The sequence below is a fragment of the Primulina huaijiensis genome, chromosome 11, assembly GCF_012295235.1.
Source record: "Primulina huaijiensis isolate GDHJ02 chromosome 11, ASM1229523v2, whole genome shotgun sequence".
Lineage (NCBI taxonomy): Eukaryota > Viridiplantae > Streptophyta > Magnoliopsida > Lamiales > Gesneriaceae > Primulina > Primulina huaijiensis.
Genome location: NC_133316.1, coordinates 23002666 through 23023676, shown reverse-complemented (window position 1 = coordinate 23023676; position 21011 = coordinate 23002666). Strand labels below are relative to the sequence as shown.

Sequence of the window (21011 nt, the reverse complement as noted above, 5' to 3'; positions counted from 1 at the left end):
ATAATTAGACAGGGTAGGATAACCTAAGTCTTCCAATTATTTGAATTAAGGGATTATTATGTAAAGAGATACTTTAAAAAATAAGGTACAATGTTGGTGAAATTGATTGAATGAAAATAAATAAATTTAAAAAAAAAAAGATCGAAGTCATCAGCACACAATTCTGTTAATATCTCGGAGAATCTGTAAAGACAAATATTGCACTCTAGCAAAATTCTCTACATACATTTCAAGATTGATGTGACTGCAGTATTTAACAATGCACTCCCTCAGGCATTTGAAGCAGGGTGTGTAAATATAAAAAATGTATCAAACTTCACCACCAGACAAATCATCAAGCAAAAAGGAATTCTGACAACTATTTACTCAAATTTCGCAGATCAATTTCCCAGGCAGATGCCAACTGCATTAACAATTGGTCTGTTGACGAGCCTTCCCAGTCCTCAGGCAGATCTACTGAATAACAGTCTTGCAAATTCTGTAAAATTTCCATTTTTACTTCAATCGGAATGCCAGGAACATCTTGACCATGTTCCAAGACAATGTCTGCCAACTAAGTAAAGGAAGCGGAACAGAATCAATAGGCTTATCGTTAACACTGAACAAATCAAATCATATGAAAAGACCAAAAATATTAAATACCGACATTGAAACAACAGTTATACCTGTTGAATCCAATATAAGCACATATCAAACAAGTTCTGCTCCAACAGAAACTGTGCAACAGCATGCAGAATTTCACTGGCCACCTCATTTGAAAGTTGGTCAATTACAGGGCCTGATTTGTCCATGAGTTTTACTAGCAAGAGGTCATCTCCAGTAGACAAAACATCGACAAAAGCAGAATCCATATCACCGATGTGAAGAGCATCCATTGCATTGCTCCAAGACGTCCAAATTGGATCACGTTCTTGAACTGGGTCATCGTCTCCTAGTGCTTCAGCTGTCCTTTCTGGTATAGCCACTCGTGCACTACGTGTAACTCCATTGTCCTCACCAGCAACTCGAATAGCTTCCAAGGTTGCTTCATCCTTTGAAGCTTGCCAAACACTTCTCGCGGAAGGTCCTTCACCAAATCTAATAGGCCCTGCTCCGTTTTCCCAAGCTCTCCGGCTACCAGCCTGATCAGCCCCATTTTCTGTTTTAGAAATTCTAAAATCTGTCGGACCACCACCGGCGGCTCTCCTTGAGCCCATTTGGCTATTTTTACCATATGTGGGAAAGTCCCAAGAATCTGATACATCAGATCTCCAAGAAGAGCCCCTACCTTTGGGTCCTGAAGAAACGTTATCAAATGCAGTAAACCTCTCCCCAAAGTGACTGCGCCCATCGTTACCTCTTCCAAGTTTGCCACTGGAGTAGTCAGGAAAGCCATTGTATCTGCTGAGAGGCCTATTTGAAGATCCCTCGAATCCTACCATAGAACTACTGCCCCTTCTGCCTGATGATACAGACAAATCTCGTGCCATGTCTTCAACAACTCTCTCAAGACCCCGTACTCTGTTTTCTAGTGTCACCATGCTTTCATGAGAGCCGCCCATAAAATCCTACGATGGAAAAGAAACATTTATTAATGCCGATTCAGGAATCAAGATCTAACTGCAAATAAAAGAAAAGAACCTGCAACATGTTCATTAGATGAGCCTGTTGCCTCTCCAGTTGTAACAATTGTCTCTGAATTACCAACCAATTTCCTTTAGAACTCATAAATCCCTCAGATTGACCTGGATTTCTGGAAAAATCAGGATAAATGTTGGATGACTCTCGCTGATTAGAAGAATTACCGCGCTCACCAGCAATGCCCCTTTCCATGCTTCCATATTTCCCTCTGATATCACCAGCCTGTAAGTTAAGCCTAGCATTCCCATTCAGATCTGTATCATTCGATTCTGACTCTTCCTCATTTTGTGAATTTAAAACTTTAATACATCGGCGAGGGACAATCACTTCTACAGGTAACTCACCTGAACCTCTAGTTTCTAGATTCTGGAAGAATTCAGGGTTCAGTTCTTTGTCAGTCAATGCTGGTGCTTTCTTCTTCAGCATCCCTACAGTCTTGTCAGAAATGTTGTTTCCCTTGCCTTTAGAACTAGAATCAGTAGGGGACAATCCGCTGGATGGATCCTTTATAGAATTTTCACTTCCTTTATCACCGTGACTTGGAAGATCGTTTCTATCTGATGGGTCGGCAGCATCACCCTCTGAATATTGAGCATTTTAACATGAAACATGTAAAGAAAAAAAATTCTAACTGAATGATAAATTAATGATGAAGTTTTTAATCATATGCCTACCATGAGATGAAGTTTTATTATCATCTGAAGATCCATCTCCTTTTCCAGCAATTTTCTTCAATATCTGCAAAGCCTCTGTTATACTCTCTCTTGCAGGTTTGATCTGAGGAAAAATTGACGTTGTATTAGTTGGTTAGGTTACCCATGATACGAGAAGTAATACATCCCCGAATCAACACACTTCCCAGCTAAAATCACCATTTAAGGAATCAAACACCATATCAGAAGTGGAGGATCACATATGAAAACATACCTTACCCAACTGTCATAAAAACTAATATCTTTGCATCGATGCCAGAAATTCATACAATGGTTCGGGAAGATATCATACTGTTTTGATGTAAAATGGTTTGGGTGGATATAACACTATTTGATGCATACCTTGTCAAATCGACAGGACTCAAGCACATTCAATGTGGAAGCAGCTCCTTCTGGTGTTATGTAACTCGTATTGGAAGATAAGGAAATTAACGCCTCAGCTGCAGCCTTTCTAGTGGTCCAATCTGAACTGCCAAGACACTCATGAATGCTTGGCAGCAAGGATTCTAAACTTTGAGGTGTGATTGATCCAACCTGCAACAATATGAAGAACATGTATAGTATCACCACAGAAGAACACTAACTAATGTCTTCGTGCTATTGTCCAGGATTGCAGAAATCCAGAAAAGGAATATCCTTAAGAGTCTAGACCACAATGAGTAGAATAAATATTGCTCATTGAAATTCAACCACAGGAATCTCAATCTCCTAGTGTATGATAAGAGGCCAGATCTGTAAAGTAATATGATGACAATTTTGAATCCTTGTTGACTTAGATAAGGGTGGCGACTGGCGAGTAGCCAGTTTCAGTGCCGACCAATTTATTAGTTTATTTGGCGTACATGCTTCAAAAAGCAAACATTGGGAAACCACATAGATACAAATAAAATATAGAGAAAGATGGATTCTAGCGCATATCAAAATTATCCTGGCTTCGGTGATTTGTTAAAGCAATGTAATACAGCGTTGTCTAGTACAATTTCATCACACTAGGAGTTTTGCCTCAAATATGTAAGCACAAGTAAAATAGTGAAAACCAGTATACCAAATATTCCATATTCCACCGATCTGTGTCTCTCACTATGGTGTTATCAATTATCAAATACATTACAAAAGGTAGAATAGATCATCAATATAGCTTTTGATAGATCAAGTCTCTCACTATGGTGTTATCAAACATATAACAAAAAGTAGAATAAATCATCAAATATAGCTCTCACTATGGTGTTATCAAACATATAACAAAAGGTAGAATAAATCATCAAATATAGCTTAAGATACAATAAAACTTCAGCTAGCTTGTCTCATAAATCTCGATTGATATAAAAAACAAAGTTTCCAAGTGGTAATGAATCCAAAAGGCGAATTAGATAAGATATCAAACGTCAACTAAGTAGATAACATAAAACATCATCATTGGGACCAAACCAAACCAAACCTGGGACAAACTCGAAACCACTTGCAATAGTGAAGCTTTAGCCAGGAAATTCAGACTATTCAAGTGCTTGCAAACCCTAGGACAAAGTTTCTGGAACGTAACCAAAGGCGGGTCAGCGGAGCATTCAATCATTTTAGCCAAACACATAGCAGCGGCGCCTTGGGCAGTCTTGTTATTCTCACTCATCACTTCAAATAAAGGCTTCACAAACAGAGAAACAACTCCGTCCCCACCATTACCGCCCTTCAGGTACAACCCCGCAAGAGAGCCAATGGCATCACGACACGCGTCCCTGACCTGTGAATCAGTGTCCTTGAGCTTCTTAACGATGTGGGCAATGATTTTGGTGAGGTGGGTCGCGGCGGGGTCGGTGTGGACGGCACATAGCACGGCGAGGAGTCGGATACCTTCCTTCTTGACAGCAGGCTTGGGGTCGTTGGAGGCGTCGTAAAGGCAGTTAAGTAGCATTGAAATGCCGTCGCTTGAGAGTCCATTGATGATCTTCTCGAGATCTTCCACAGCGATCTGGTGGGTGTCTCGGTCGGCTAGTTTAGAGAGGCAAGTAAGGATTCTCTGCTTCAATTCAACCATGGCCAAATGGGAGGACAGCGAAGACGAGGAAGAAGCGGGTGAAGATCTCGAAGGGGCTGTTTGGTTGGGAGGTTTCGTGGGTTTTGAAGATCTTTGCGAGCTCATTTTTCAATTTTTGCAGCGCAAGAATAACTAAACAACGCCAAAAATACAAGTTTTTTTTATTTGGGAGGAACGGGAAGATGGGTAATGAGGTAAATTCGAAATCTTTTTTATTTGAAAATGCAAGATAACTGGAGGGAAGAGTGAGAATCAAGGAAGTGAGGGATTGTTATCAATGGTGGTTACTAAAATCGAAAGCAAAAATGAGAGTAGCAGGTGTGCTGGAAAGCTCCATTAGATAGATCTGTGACCCATAGTGGGTCAAATCCCCCATTTTCATTCCAAGTAATCCAATTTTCTTTAATTTACATATATAATTATTTTCTCTTATTTTTTTCTACCTTCTGTTTTGCAAGAACTGGGGAAATACGTAAAAGTTTAGTATGATTCCACTAGGATGATAATTCTTCATTAGAGTATAAATGAATGTAGTAAACTGAGCATGTTGTGGCTGAATAATTTGAGTACATGATTAGAAGAATGCAAATGTGAATTTGAATTTAAGGGCTCAAAATTGATTTTTCCAAGAATATAATTTAACATATGGTCAAGGAACAACATACATACTTAATATGCGGTTCGATTCTTAAAATCGATCTATTAAACTCGAAACGAGAACCGGTTCGATTTTATCGGTTTCATAATCGTCTCAGATCCGTTAGTAAGTGGCACATGTTGGTTGTATGTACTTGTCTCCATACCATAAACACAAAAGTCCAAGTCCCATGGAAAATATTATTGAGGTGTTTTTGAATCCACCCCCTTTCGCAAGCTGATACCGATCCAATGATACCGATCCAATTTAAATTTTTTAAAACAATATAGCAATTCAAATGACACGTATCAATTGTTTTTTTTCAAATGAACAGTTATTAAAATACAACAATTTCACTCTCAATCAATAGTTGCATTACTTGAAAATCCAACACTTTATCTTCTCTTTGATATCAATTGAATGATCAATTGCTTATCTTTATTAAAATACAGTTAAAACTATCGTTTTACTAAAAATTTTATGCGATATAAATTAAAATATCTTTTTAATACTCTAAAATAGCCTAAATGATTTCTTTATTTCAACCAATAGTTTAGCTGTTTACGTTTAGATCCACACGCTTATCTTTAAAGAAGACGTGCACAAAAGAAGAAGACGTGCATAAACAAATATGTAACACTATTTTAAAAATTTTAAGAGAAAAGAATCAAAATAAAGCATCCTTTAGATTTATGATATATTGATATCAGATGACGATACTTTGTGTGGTCATTTCTGGGCTTTAAGGGAAAGCCTTGGGCCAAGAATAACACACGGGCTTTTGACAAAAGTAAAGCCCAGTTCTTTAATAGCATCCTAATTCCTAAATCAAGAAAATTAGAATTTGTCAATATATAATATTATATAATGTTAAATTCCAATCCTTCAGTGAATATTAGATGATTTGAACCGTTGGTTTTCAGAGTCAGTGAGAATCAGAAACCATCGTCAATGGCGTCAACATTTCCACTTTCTCTCCAACCAAAATTGTCCTCTAAATCTGTAGGTTCTCCTTCAAGTGGGTCTGCTGTTGTACCTCCCCTGCTGCGGACTTGTCCATTTCTGGGTTGTGCGAAAGGTGGAAATAGTCTTGGATGGTGCAGAACCACAAAAAAACTGGGACCCAGCTGCGGTTCGAGAACCACCTGCTGGTTCAAGTTCGGGAAGAATGGAGTTGATGCCGAAGGTGCCGGCATTTACGGTAGTCAGTCCCGCGATGATTTCGACCGCGATGATGTTGAACAGGTGTAGTATATCTCTGCTGATTTTGTTCTTGCTTACGCTTTAATTGTTGGCAATTGTTTCATGCGCTTCTTCCTGTGTTCTTCTATGGCGATGAATGTGGTTTTATATGTCGGCTGAGTTTACGGACACGGTTCTTTTTCGTCAATTGGGAAAACATAATTTGAAAAGATAAGCATCGAGTACTGCCTAATTTTTTATACTCAATCTGATTATTTCCCAGATGCGGAAATTTTTAGAGCACCGAAAATGCAAGTTGAATACTTTGGTGTAGGTGATGGACTTCGCAATGTGGAGGTGGATTTGGGGGCAAAGATTTTAGTTTTAGAAAAATTCCGCAGAAAATTATTACTCCTCTGTTTCGCCATGATTTTCGTGGGAGAAGCTTGCGAAAGTATGATTATGGTGATCTTATTTAAGTCAGTACTGGAGTAGCATACATTACTTGCACTCGAAAGGTATTGATAATAAAAGGGATTATTGAAATCGTAGAAGGTAGTCTTCAAATGATTGAATATTTACTGAATACAGCAATTAGATATTCATTTCAAGGTTGAAGCTGCAGTGTAGCTCGAATTAATCTACTAGGTAGTTTTCGATTGTTGAATATTTACTTGCACTACGAATCAACACCAATTGGATTGTTTGGATAATGCCACAGATTCGTAGGCAAGAAGTTTAGATGCTCTAGTTTGAATACTGCAATAGTAATTTTGAAGGTGAGGGTTCATGTGAATGTTATGATTGAGAACGAGTCAATAAAATCTGTTGTTGAAGCCTATCTAGTATAAATTTTGAAGTTGATGCTTCATTGATAGAATCAAGTGCATCTCCTCAGCTTGATGTTCTAATTAATAGTTTTAATCTTCTTAAAGAAAGTAGTTTCTATGACGATTTGAACTTTTGAGCAGTACTTCAACTATATGGGCATGTTAGCTGTGGAGGGTTCATACGACAAAATGGAGGCTCTACTGAACCAGAACATCCACCCCGTCGATATTTTGTTATTGATGGCTGCTTCAGAAGGTGATAAACCGAAGATCGAAGAGTTGATGCGTGCTGGAGCTGATTACACCATCAAGGATGCACAGGATCGAACTGCGCTGGATAGAGCAGCCAGCGATGAAATCAAGGAATTCATTATTGGTTTTTCTGTGCAAAAAGCTTGATGATTCTTAAAAACTGCACTTTCCCGTCCATAAAGATATCATCTTGTTATCATGTTGTGTTTGTTCCCCACAGATCAATCGATGGTTGCTGTATAAATCTACCTTGTGAGATCAGTCAGTTCTCTAGCTAGCTACACTTAGATAACTTTGAGGGCTTTTTTTCATTTTTCACTGGGTATCTTTGTGGACAGACACCAATGGTTGTGTGGTTTACGTTCGTTGCTTTTGAGAACATTCACGATAGAACCGGCTTATTTGGTTGGTGTTCATTGGAATTACAGATGAATTGAATTCGAGTGAAAACAATTTGAGCCATATATGAATCTACATTGTAGAGGCCCATCTAAGAATTGATCAATGAGTTAATAAAGAAAAATTTGTGTTACATTTTCAGAATCTTGTGTATAAAAATGGACGTTTTGATGATAAGTGAATTTTGTTTTCGCGAGGTTTGTTTCTGTCCTCGAATGTTCTCCAAACATGCTTGGGTCTTCTCAAAACCCTTTATATACACTACAATAATAACAGGAATAACTAATTTATTACTTATTGTTATACAAATTTTTTATTTTTTTATCTTGTAACCTCTAAATCTACCAAATATTGTTTATTTGATATTGATACTCTTTTACGTGAATCGTGTAACAAAAATAAAACTTATATTACAAATATTAAAATATACAAATCGGTGCTAAATGAATCACATTTGATGTTTAGAGTTTCAAGTAAAAAAATGAACCAAAAAACAAAAAAAATTCAAATTACTTAATAAAATTAAACTTTAAGAAAAACATGACTAAACCCAAAAGATTTTACATAACAAAAATTACAATTTTCCCAATTTTAAGTGCGATTTTATAAACCAGATAACGATTTTAATAAATTGAACAACATGTGACATTTGTATATCTTTCAACATTTAATATAACTAAATATATATGTATATATATACATTTATTCTCAGAACGTTTTAAATTTTATTTCCCAAGTTACAATCAGATAATGCCAAATTGGCTACTTAGTTTCAGCTTGATTTGATTAAATCGTGATAGTTTGTATGATGTCTGGAACCAGGTCCCTAGGCATTTGCATGAATTTACACACGTGGAAGCTCGATTCCAATGGTGATGCCACCTCTCCGACCTATTCCCGGTTTGCATGTTACTCATATTCCACGTTCTCGCCATGCAAACGCTTTACTCCACTACAAATACAACCCTCGCCCCCTTCAATTCCCTCACACCAAGCATAATTCAGTATCAATCAGCAACTAAGGTAACTCTGATCACTGCTAGCTAGTCATGGCCAAAGTAATCGGTTTCGCGGCTCTCTTCACTGCTCTTCTCGCCGTGGCCAGCGCCACCACCTACACCACGGTGGTGACTACCACAATGGTTGACGAGGAGAACCCACGTGGCGAGGGAGAATCATGCATGCAGGAATACCAGCAACAGCAGAGGCTGCGCCACTGCCAGATGTGGATGCAAAAAATGGGAGGACGGTACTTGGATGCCTCCTTCCTGAGGACAGCTGTGAGCAATCCAATGCGGGGCCAAGGCGAGCACCTCCAAGAGTGCTGCCAGCAGCTGGAGCAGATCAGCTCTCCATGCAGGTGCGAAGCCATGAAAATGATGTGGAGGGAGCAGAAACAAGAAATGGGATCCAAAAGGGAAGAAATGCAAGAGATGAGGGAAATGATGGAGAACCTTCCACAAATGTGCGGAATGCAAATGCGTGAGAAGTGCCGCATGAATGCTGCCTGAACTGAAGTAGTCGTTACATAGCCCACGTTGCCCTCATGCCTCGAGAATAAAGTTGTGCTTCTGTCCCTACGAATTGGCAGCCATTTATCTGGTTTGATGTTTTATGAGAGGTGGTGGTTTGGATTCATGTAATAAGTTCGTAGAATTTATGCATACTATCGTGTGTGTAATTTTTACGTGGTAGAGTTTTGCATGGTGGTGCAGCGTGAGTGTATGTCCTCCGGTTTCGGGTTCAATAAATATGCCCTTTTATTAACTGCGACTCTAATCCAAGGTTTATAATTATTCCTCTTCAACTTATGAAACATAGTGATAAATAAAAGCATGATAATGTACTATATAGCCATATTTCTTAATTAACAGCTGCACGCCGCATATATAGTTTCATTTATAAACCAGCATTCTTGGCTAGATGGACTCGCATCGAATATCTGTGGACTCGCATAGAATGAGGAAAACAAATACAGATTTATTTGCCACAGCAAACGCTACGTACATGGAAACACGGACTGAAAAACCATGAACAGTAGTTGCAAATTTGGGATAGAATTGAATGCAACCATTAGCTGGTGGATATAAATTCACACCGGATGTTTACTTTCAAACAAAAGAAACTGGTTGAAAGGATATCCAGTTATTCACTTGATTTTCCTTTCAAATTCTGTGCACAAAATAACTGACCTGTCGTGATTTAAGGACCTTTAGGCTTTAACATTAAAGAACCTTAATAGCGGAAATTATTTTCTATCCAATTTCAATGGGTCCATCAGAATAAAAAATAATCCAACACCACAAATCTGAAGAAAGTATTCACCAACACTGGAAAAGATATGTAAAGCCAACCATCAAAGAATGCAGAACTAGCCCAGTATTTGAGGATAAAAGAAACCAATAACACACTACACAACATAGCCCACGGGATAAAATTTCTCACTAAAAACCACATATTTTGCTCGATTCAAACACAAGATCCAGTCTTCACACTTCATAAACAAACAGGGCCTGGCCAGAAAGAGAAGAGCCCCAACGGGTGTGGCGAGGGGGTTTAATGGGGGATGCAGGTCACATCATTCCATCTCCCTCTACTTTCATGAGAAGTAGCATGGATTTTAAAAAAATAAAAATTGAACATGATATATGTGACATTTGTATATCTTTTAATATTTATTATAGGTAAAAATATATATAAATTTTATTCTCAGAACGTTTTAAATTTTATTTTCCTAGTTACAATCAGATACTGCCAAATCGGCTCCATAGTTTCAGGTTGATTTGATTAAATTATGCTAATTTGTATAACGTCGAATCAACTCCCTAGGCATTTGCATGAATTTACACACGTGGAAGCTCGATTCCAATGGTGATGCCACCTCTCCGACCTATTCCCGGTTTGCATGTTACTCATATTCCACGTTCTCGCCATGCAAACGCTTTACTCCACTACAAATACAACCCTCGCTCCCTTCAATTCCCTCACACCAAGCGAGTTCAGTATCAATCAGCAACTAAGGGAACTCAGATCACTGCTAGTCATGTCTAAAGTAATCACTTTCGCGGCTCTCTTCGCTGCTCTACTCGCCGTGGCCATCGCCACCACCTACACCACGGTGGTGACTACCACAATGGTTGACGAGGAGAACCCACGTGGCGAGGGAGAATCATGCATGCAGGAATACCAGCAACAGCAGAGGCTGCGCCACTGCCAGATGTGGATGCAAAAAATGGGAGGACGGTACTTGGATGCCTCCTTCCTGAGGACCTCTGTGAGCAATCCAATGCGGGGCCAAGGTGAGCTCCTCCAAGAGTGCTGCCAGCAGCTGGAGCAGATCAGTTCTCCATGCAGGTGCGAGGCCATGAAAATGATGTGGAGGGAGCAGAAACAAGAAATGGGATCCAAAAGGGAAGAAATGCAAGAGATGAGGGAAATGATGGAGAACCTTCCACAAATGTGCGGAATGCAAATGCGTGAGAAGTGCCGCATGAATGCTGCCTGAACTGAAGTAGTCAACATATAGCCCACGTTGCCATCATGACTCGAGAATAAAGTTGTGCTTCTGTCCCTGCGAAATGGCTGCCATTTATCTGGTTTGCTGGTTTATGAGAGGAGGTGATTTCGATGCGTGTAATAAGTACGTAGAATTTATGCATACTATCGTGTGTGTAATTTTTACGTGGTAGAGTTTTGCATGGTGGTGCAGCGTGAGTGTATGTTCTCCAGTTTCGGGTTCAATCAATATGTCCTTTAATAACTGCGACCCTGATCCAAGGTTTATAATATTATTCTTCTGCAACTTATGAAACATACTGATAAATTCAAAGCATGATAATTACCTATCCGTATTTCCTAACAAATGGAAGATACAGAAGTGGAACGGGAACGTTTTAAAATAGATGCTTGAATTGAAAATAAAGAGTTGAGGTACTTTTTATGGAATTAAATGCGCAAAAATAATCGCTCATGAAGTCCCAAGTCAGAAAAAACAGTAAAGAATTACTGAACAGCAAAGAACTACTGAACAGCTAGTCAACGTTGAAAAAGAGAAAAAAATGATATAACCATTTTATATGTAAGTCAATGCAACCTTAATATATAATTCTCACGATTTTTTTTTTGTTTTTGAGTTATTATTATTATTAATTTTTTTGAGTTGGGAGACCGGTTCACACCAAATTTGGGATGTACGTACATTTGGCAATGCACGCAAATATGGCATAAACAATATTTAAAGTGGCACACACAGCCTTAGATAAAATAGAAGGGATCTAAAGAGGAGGGGGAAAAAAATAGAAGGGATCTGAAGAGGAGGGGTAAAAAAAAAAATCAGAATTTGACATGACCGAATGCCGATTAATCTACTATCATTTAGATTTAAGAAAATTACGAAGTCCCTTAATGATGTTTGACAAGTAAATTTGTATCAAGATCACATGTACAATTTCCGTTCATCTCCTTTATTATTACTCAGAAAAGACTACCAGGCCTTGTGATTTCCGGCAGTGATCTTCTCCACTCTTGTCGGTTCCTCTGCTGAACCTTCGATTGATTTGCAGTTGTTGATCTTCTCCTTGGATCAACAGAAACAAATGCAACATTTTTCTTTGTTGGGCTTTCATGTTTCACAGGATTAACAAGAGGAGCTGTGCTAAAACTAGCAGTTATTGAACCAGCTTCCATCAACTTTTCACCGCATGTGTCAGATTTATGGGAAACGAAGATCCAGCACTGGGTGAATCATTTTGAACATGCTTTTCAAGATGGTTCCCTGAACTTTCTTCACCATCGATCGGTTCTGCTGAAACAAGCTCGACATCTATGGGATCAGATTCATCTGCGACACGAGTAAAAAAAGGGAAATAACGTCATGCAAGCACACCAAATACGTCAAAGCTACAAGAAACAGAAAAAGGAGGAAAGGAGAATATGAAGACTAAGGTCCCCGAAAACTTCAGTACAGCCATCATTAAAATGTACTAATTTGATAAATCATATTGATTTAGAGGGTCTAACCTCCGAGGAAAGCCTCAATATTATCGTATTGTATATTTGATGGCTGTATCAAGACATCTTCTCGGTCATCTTTCTCTTGGCTTTTAGATTCACTTTCATCTGTCTTCTCGACTAACACAAACTTATCTATTTGCCAAATGCAATCTAAAGTCACGGTACCTTCCATCTTTCTCGGATAATATTCTCGAAATATCTGTATATATGTATCGAAAGCAACTTTCGAAATCAAAATGAATGTGTTGCATGAAAGAACTCATTTGCATGAACTAAAGCAGTCTAACCTCAAATCCCTCTCGGCTTAGTTTTGTAGTATGTTCCCTTTGAGAAAGAGAAGAAACATGATTATAAACAAGAACAGCATCAACCAGTACCTGCATACGTGGTCAAAAGTAAACAATGTTCCGAAATACTTTTCTATAATTAAAGCGATGAGTATGACAAAAAAGATACTTTAAGTTGTGAAGTCTGGGTGTGTGTACTCTAAGACACAATTATACTTACCTGTTGAACTAATACTCGAATGCGTGCCAGCACAGCCAATGTAGTCAGGGAAAACTTCATAAAAAATGACTGCGCGAGCAGCGTAGATATCTCCCTTAAAATTGTTAAGAGAAAACATTGACAAAGATCATCTTGGTTGATTTCATCCAGTTAACAACTACACAAGGATGGAGGCTAAACTAAACACCAAAAGCATACAAAACTCGTATCATGTCAAATATTGTGACAAGTAATTTATTCATCACGAGAGAACAGGACAGATGGAAAATTGATGGTAACAGACCACGTAGAGAAACACAATCAGTCATTGAACAGTGAAAAGAATACAAGAGCATTATAGTGACCTGCGACAAGAAAATAATGACTATCAAAGTATCACAAGTCATTAAATTGTGTCAGCAATCTGTTACTAGGAATAACACAAAAATCTTGTGAAAACTGAAAAGTAGTGGCAGATATTATACAAAAACTGGGACTATAATCCACACAATCATTTAACATACGATATCTTATGATGTGGAAAGGGATCCAATAACATCTAGAAAATCGCCACTTTGATGGTTATCAGCAAATAAAATGAAAGGATACATAGCTGCCCTCAACAGGGGCTCAACCATCTGCAATAATGTATAGTCTACGTTACAACCAAGAGTACATTGTTAGACAAAAAGAAATTGCGAGTTTAAGGGAAAACCTGTGACAGTAAGCGGGCAGCTCCCAAGAGCCTCTCAAAAAAGTTGTATTTGCCATCATCACTTCGTCTCCTCTTCAAACTGAAGACGAAAAACAGCAAAAATTATTATACAAGAATTTCCTATCACTTGCAAAATTGATCAACCGATACCCGGAATTTGCAAATAAAGTTTCTTACATTGCAACAGATGAAAATGAATAATCTAGTCTGTTGTAATTTTTGTTATTCTCCTTGGCAAATGATAAGAAATACGTATGTCGTAAAGAAGTTTTAAGAGGCCCTCCTTCCAAGGCTATATTAATTTGGTGATATTCATAAAAAAGAGTGGGAAACACGACAGAAGCCTTAACCAAATATAGTGTCTTCACTAGAAATTTTAACTAATATCTTGACCCAATCACTTAAACTGTGTAATTCAACCTCGTTCTAAACTCCCAAAGTACACATAAATCACTGTTGTAATTGATTAGCCAAGTAGTCACAAGATACATTATACATAAAAAAAAAAGTTACAAGCAGGATACTAATGGATATTTGCGAGTGAACATAAAATGCCATCTAAAAATAACATTAAATTTCACAAGTACATATTTAAAATCACAAGGGTCGCCAACAATTAATACAACTCAAAGGGGATGAGCATTTGTAAGACTGTCGCATATAAGGGATTCAACGGAGTGGTTTAGAAAATAAGAGAAAGTGAATAAATAAAAGAAAACAGCAACAAATGGATATAAGACCTTTCCAAAAGCTGAACCTTCTGCTTCGGTTTATCCCCGTTGATCATCAAGAAAGAGGCGTCCAATATCTCCTCCAAGTTCACTGATTTAAGAAGGTTCAAATCTCGTCGAACCTACCCATTAAAAAGAACAAAACACATTACGTAACAATTGCACAAAAGAAAGAAAACTCGCGACTTGAAGTCACGTTCATAAGGAAGCGCTAAACAAGAATGGACGGTGCAAAAAAAAAAAAAAAAGAAGTTAGGGGATGAAAAAATATATATTAAAAATTTTAGGGAAGACAAGAACAAATATAGCCCCTACTCTTTAAAAAAAAAAATGGGTGCCCCCCTGGCTCCATCTCCGAAAACAAGGAGAGGAAAAAACCTTCAGTACATATTGAAAGTAATAGCATCTTCGGTGTTGATTCTTGTGTTTATAGACAATTCTCTGAAGAATACCACTCTCCGTTTTGAGCTGGGCCAGATAGGACTTTAATCTCTGCTCAACTCTTTCAATATCTGTAGCCATATGCATCCAATCTGTCTCCGGTACTCACGAAAAAAGCCCAAATTTCTCAAACAGAAGAACTCAGGGAACTGAAAAGCTGCGATGATTCTTAGCAGCAATTAGGAAGAAACGAAAATGCAAATTGAAGTTCTTCCTTGTGGCTGGGAACGGGGGAAGGAGCGAAACTGGTGCCTTGTGTTTAATATTATATTGTTTTATATATGATTATTTTATATTATTTAATTAGGACATAATCGAGACAGGACTTATAGCTAGGTGGTCTCATTTCTGTTTCGGGTTCGAACCCCTTCTCCTCGTGAGTTATAATAAAAATTTTATAAATAAAAGCTTATATTTAGCCTTACATGGGAATTTAAACTGAACTTTCCCATGCTACTAAAACAAAATTTACTCGCTTTAGCTTTAATTATGATTCAGAAAAATAAAACCGCGGCTCTTGAATTTATCAAACTGATAAATTAATATCGACAAGGATTAATTTTCTATCAAACGAAATTTAGAAGACCTTAACATAAATTACGCAAAAATAATAAATTGAATTATTCATACATAACTGAAAAACTTAAAATTTTACGATATTCGCACAAATCCAATTGTAATGTTTCGAAACTAAACCAAATACGGCTTCGATGTTATAATTGTAATTTTGATTTCGATTTCACGGTTAGCATTGAAACCATAATGGGACCCTTCCATTTTCTAGCAAATTTAATAATCATTTTTTAAAAATTTATTTATATAATGAAAAGACCAGAAAGGTCAAAAACAAGAAAAGAGGTACCATAAAGAATTGCATCCTATTTTGTACTCGAAAAGCAATCGTTAAATAGAAAGCAACTCCTTAAGCTTAAAGTAGAGTAATTTTCACAAAATTTACAAACGTACGAAGATAAATCATATTTTTGTTCAGAGCTCAACAGAGACCAGCTTTGAAAATACAAATCATACACGCAGTATTAGGCTTCAGCATGTCATATCGAATTGGCGACTTCTGCTACAATGTAATATTGTTCGATGCTTTCCGATAAATGTAAAGGGGGGTGTGAAGCATCATCAGGCCGAGTTCTCGTGTAGTAGAACATATTCACGGCTACAAAACCGAACATTGAGTAAACAGTCGGGGAAAATCACAATAGCGAAATTATATAAATTGTGGCTTACCTGCTGTTCCCAAACTTCAGAGTATCTTTCTCGATCAGTTCATAGTATCGTTGAGGTTCTATTTGATTATCCTGCAACCGATGTCTTGAGTGAATTAACTGAGCAATTTGCAAGAAGAAAATATTCGTGGGTTATTGGGATGAATCGCTCACGTTAATGAAGGTTCCATTTGTGCTCCCAAGATCCATTACATAAGGCCTGCGTCATTTACACCAACACATCCAAAGTTACTAGAAGACTTGAAAAGGCTGTCAAAGAAATCAAGCGGAAAATCCATAATACTGCTACCTGACTTTCTTAGACATGGTACCATCTGGGTTCTCCTGCTCCACTTGCCTGCAAAAATATGAAATACTTTACTGGTGCAATAAGATTGTTGGAAAATAACAAGTTTGAATATGTTATACCGATACTGAAGAACAGCATGTTGCTTGCTGCAGGATGGATGGTCGGTAGGGATATCTGCAACCCTCCTCTCTCTACCAAAAAGATAACAGCTTTGCCGATGAACATAAAGGGGTTCTGGACATCAAAAGTCGAGGATGGTATGAACTAAAGCACATTAATCTGGAGTTGAAAGGAACAAAATAAATGCGTATAGGTAAATCACATGCCCAACAAATATTTACCATTAAGTACTTCACCACCCTTGAATACATACAATCGCCACCTGATGTCAGGTTTTCGAGCATCTGGAGCCTCATTGAACAGCAGCGTTATACCTGACAAGATACTAATGTGCGTTAGACTAGTAATAACATATGAGTGGCGAGATTTACCATGGACAAGATCAGACATGCGCACTTACATCATTAATTTATGGGACAGAGTAAGGAGATATTATACAACCGGGATGGCAATTCCATCCAAAACAATCTTTTCTATTTTATCACATAGTAGCTAATCTTTTACAATTTCTAGGCTGGAATAAAAAAAATGAACTCAAAGAACTCCAAACTTTCATCCTCATTTGATCACCGACATCAAGATATCACACGCTGGAGAAAAACTGCATGAGAAGCAGCTCATATGCCAGCTTTAAAAGAAATTTAGTGGCTTATACAAAGATAAACAGCAGCAGTGGTGCACAGGTCAATGTTTAATCTAAAAAAGCAAGAAAAGAGGATAACAACCATTCAATCGACTTCGTTCATCTTATGCTCACTTCTGCACCAACCAAACCTATACTATCAGATGAAGCAGACAATTCGATCAACAAGTTCACCAGAAAAGAATGCAGCAACTTCTAAAATTCTCTACTTGAGAGTTAATTTTTATTTTGTACCTAGCTTGTCTGTGATAAGTATAAGAGAAAAGGAGACATAAGAGTAACAAAATACAAAAAAGAAAGCTGCTTTTTCAACAACTTTTGCAGCTTTGACGAAAAGCAAAACAGATATATTCCATTATAGATGGTTAACCCATGTGACTAAAGATCTTTAGAAGATACCAAACCTTTGAAGAGCAAAGTGAAACCAATATACACAAACTCAAGCATGATGAAGATCATCAATTTTTCGCAATTTTCTCAATAGGTTCACAATCTTTCCTACCTTGACATGATCAGAAGTGGAACACAAGTTTGGAAAGGCAATCAATAATTACCTCTGTATCGATTAGTTTCTGCGGCAAGCTTTCCAGACAGCTCAAATGAAGGCTTTTGCTGCAAGTAATTCAACTCAAAAAGTTCATAAATTTATACACAAAATCAATGATGGTAATAATTTTCATAAACTAAATATGTAGGAGAATCATCTTCAGCTCAATGATTAAGCAAAAAGTAAGAAAGAAAAGAACAGATAAAATGTGGCTTAGGGCGGTGATTGAAAGAACTGTGCTAAATGGAAAAGATACTTTTTCTTTGGCTTCCAGTGTATCTTCAGCAGCCTTCATTTTCGCTAATGAATCATTGTCACCGTTCCTGCTTGAGCAAGAAATAATAGTGTAAAAGAATACAAAAGCTAAAGTCATACAGCAGCTTACTAAACACTAGAAAAACAAATCCCCTGGAATCTAACCTCTTCCTTAAAAAATGAGATAACAAAAGAACTAAAAAGAATAAAATTGTAAAAAGTACCGACTTTGATAATTGCAATGTCTATCCAAGCCAAATTTCACAAAAAACAGAAACCAGAATTAAGAGATAACATAAGGCATAGTTTCAAAAATCTTATGCTGTACTTTATTAGCACAATGATGACTTCAAAATTCTAACTGATAAAAAGCCAGATTTGCAAATATCATAATTAAAACAAAAATGACATTTCTTAATGCATGAACGTTGGTCATCACAGGACACAACCAATGTGAACCTAAATGCACATATTAACTTGCATTCCTCAAAAGCAACTGATGTACTTGTTATCAAAATAATGGAAAAATTGATGACATCTACAAGATGCATCTTGAGATGCAAAATCAAAGTATGATTTTAAAGAGGTGGCTCACCTCTGTTCAGAATTTCTTGGGTATGCCCTCTGCAGAAACAAAAAAAAAAAAAGATCAGATGACATCCTTCCCATTATGTCAAGAACAATACAACTAACATTTATTTTGAGCCTTTCAGAAACATTGACCAAAGATTTTTGTTAAAAAAATTGAATAAAAAACGTCTCCACTATTAATAGATCAGCAAGTATATTCATGAACAAAACCAAAATTGTAGAGGATGTTAAAAGAGGCAAATAAAATCTAAATGTGACAGTGAGGTTATAATATCAGCAATGGAGCTAAAGAGAATGATACAGAAACTATGCACAGATAAATAATTTGACTGGAAAAGATTCCAGATACTACCAAACTGTGCACCCTGCTGCTTTTCAAATCAAGAAAAAATTTATTTTATCAAAGTAAATATCTAATTCTAGAAATGAAATTGGGGATAGTTAGTCAATATCATCAGATACCTTATCACGGGCTCTATCATCTGTAGCTGAAGGCGATCTTGACCTGTGTTGACCCTTACGGCGATTATCAGTTGGTGAACCTGAGCGTCCGCGTCTCGATTTAGAAGAAACATTGTCAATTGCATCCCTTCCTAGCCTTTTATCTGTTCTCTGGATTGGCAATGCCCTGTCATAATCCCTTTCCTTATGTGTGGCCCTGTCGCCGTTTCTACCGTGGTTTTTGTCATGTTCCTTTTCACCCCCTTTTTCAACATCTCGTTCAACTTTACCTCTCTTCAACCTTTTGCTCCGTGGTGAAGAAGAGCGAGCCATTGGAGATTTTGATCTGCCACTTACTGCGGATTTGGCTAAATTTGACAGATTTACTTTCTCGGGTGATCGAGACACAGAAGACCTTGACTTTCCTTGTCTTGAGGATCTGCTCCGTGACGAAGGCTTCTCTTTAATGGGGGAGACAGGAGTGGCAGACCTAGAAGGGGCGGGTTTTGGGAACGTACTTGGGAAATTTAGGGAACAGGACTCTACTGTTATTTGTTTTAAAAAAAGGATGCATAAGTAAATTTATTTAAATGTTCCTATCTTTTAAGTTTAAAATCCATTAAACACGCGATTAAATTTTCAGATAACCCTAAACCTTTCTTTTTCTTCCCTTCCGTTGCGCAGCAGATAGTTCCCAGAAATTCCTTTCCCTCGAGACGACCGCAAACTCAATCGAAAGAATGGCTAACCAAAATCTGATAATTTTCACGTTTATTTCGATTTATGGCTTCTGCGTGCGTCTCGATTTATTGCTTCTGCGTCGTGTTGAAGAAGAAGAAGCTTCTGTCGAACTATTCGACACAAGCTTGGTCGACCCAATGGAAAAAAGCTTGGTCGACCAAAAAAGATTGGTCGGCCAAAAAAATTCAGTCTTTTTTGGTCGACCAAAAAAATTCAGAAATCTCTTCTCCTCTTATCACATTACACTAATTCATAAATTCAGAAATCCCTTCCCCTCTTTAGATCCTCCTTCAAAACAAAACCATCTTAAATACTTTTCCGCCGCAATCTCTATCATCTGACCTATTGAACTTTGAGTCAAAGTAAATGGAGCCTCACTCCTCTAGAGTGTCGTTCAGTTAAAAATGTTAAAAAAAATTGAGCTAAACTATAGAGGGGGCCATTGACGAGGACTAACCTTAATGTTTAGGCTTAGGAGTGGGCTCTGCGTCGCTTCCCCGAGGAAAAATTGCGAAAACGGAAAAGACGTGGTGAAGTTTAGACATGCTTACATTGTGTTCTGGCAGTGGGCCGGACTATCAGATAAGTGGGCTAAAGTTACACTGTAGAAAAAGTTGGCTCATCACGTGCCGAAATAAATTGCTATTTTTACTTCTCTTCCACATTATTTTAAATATATATATATATATGGGAATCGGGGTCGATACTGAAGTACGTTATCGACACCTAACAATCTCGGGTGGTAACGTTGGTGACATGCTACTCGTGTCCGATGGGTCAGCTTCTATCCTTGCTCAATGGAAAAAATGTTGATATCGTCTACATTCTATAAATTCTTTATATATAACTAATGGAAGTTGAGTTTGTTTTTTTTTTTAAATTAATCGAATTACACTAAAAAATTAATACAAAATTGTTTTCAATTTAAAAGTTTTATTTAATTTAAAAGGTAAGTGTTTTTAGAAAAAAAATTTTCTGTAGAAAGTATAGTGACTTGAAGAGCTTTTGGTGAGGTAGTGAATAGGAAATATAATATTAATAATAGAGTAGGTCTCTTGTGAGATGGTCTCACGAATCTTTATATGTGAGACAGGT

General features: G+C 37.4%; 5 protein-coding genes across 8 annotated transcripts; 2 read left to right on the top strand and 3 right to left on the bottom strand.

Annotated features, from left to right (window-relative positions):
* Positions 1-36: 36 nt before the first annotated feature.
* Positions 37-4772, bottom strand: LOC140987941 (microtubule-associated protein TORTIFOLIA1-like). Of its 4 annotated transcripts, XM_073456716.1 has the most exons (8): positions 3772-4772; positions 2676-2867; positions 2295-2397; positions 1965-2201; positions 1794-1874; positions 1621-1724; positions 666-1547; positions 37-553 (listed from the first exon to the last, which is right to left on the bottom strand). In XM_073456716.1, the coding sequence occupies exons 1-8, from the start codon at positions 4465-4467 to the stop codon at positions 359-361; spliced, it is 2490 nt and encodes an 829-aa protein (XP_073312817.1). In that variant the 5' UTR covers positions 4468-4772; the 3' UTR covers positions 37-358. The 4 variants fall into 4 exon arrangements, with proteins under 4 accessions (XP_073312817.1, XP_073312815.1, XP_073312816.1 ...); XM_073456714.1 differs by having other exon boundaries at positions 1794-2201; positions 3772-4771; XM_073456715.1 differs by having other exon boundaries at positions 1621-1874; positions 3772-4770.
* A 1108-nt stretch (positions 4773-5880) lies between these two features.
* Positions 5881-7679, top strand: LOC140987112 (protein LHCP TRANSLOCATION DEFECT). The gene is made up of 2 exons (XM_073455514.1): positions 5881-6244; positions 7153-7679. Exons 1-2 carry the CDS (start codon positions 5951-5953, stop codon positions 7408-7410), a joined length of 552 nt encoding a protein of 183 aa, XP_073311615.1. The 5' UTR covers positions 5881-5950; the 3' UTR covers positions 7411-7679.
* A 959-nt stretch (positions 7680-8638) lies between these two features.
* Positions 8639-9429, top strand: LOC140988955 (2S seed storage protein 1-like). The gene has a single exon (XM_073458073.1). The coding sequence runs from the start codon at positions 8712-8714 to the stop codon at positions 9171-9173; it is 462 nt and encodes a 153-aa protein (XP_073314174.1). The 5' UTR covers positions 8639-8711; the 3' UTR covers positions 9174-9429.
* Positions 9430-12001: 2572 nt separating this feature from the next.
* Positions 12002-15319, bottom strand: LOC140987472 (uncharacterized). Its single transcript, XM_073455990.1, has 8 exons — positions 14986-15319; positions 14617-14729; positions 13877-13955; positions 13771-13799; positions 13183-13276; positions 12963-13052; positions 12682-12874; positions 12002-12502 (listed from the first exon to the last, which is right to left on the bottom strand). Exons 1-8 carry the CDS (start codon positions 15133-15135, stop codon positions 12348-12350), a joined length of 903 nt encoding a protein of 300 aa, XP_073312091.1. The 5' UTR covers positions 15136-15319; the 3' UTR covers positions 12002-12347.
* A 484-nt stretch (positions 15320-15803) lies between these two features.
* On the bottom strand, positions 15804-19689 carry LOC140988761 (FHA domain-containing protein DDL-like). Its single transcript, XM_073457821.1, has 10 exons — positions 19197-19689; positions 18739-18767; positions 18145-18211; positions 17896-17953; positions 16920-17012; positions 16698-16812; positions 16579-16626; positions 16443-16488; positions 16291-16361; positions 15804-16219 (listed from the first exon to the last, which is right to left on the bottom strand). Exons 1-10 carry the CDS (start codon positions 19506-19508, stop codon positions 16183-16185), a joined length of 876 nt encoding a protein of 291 aa, XP_073313922.1. The 5' UTR covers positions 19509-19689; the 3' UTR covers positions 15804-16182.
* Between the last annotated feature and the right edge of the window lie 1322 nt (positions 19690-21011).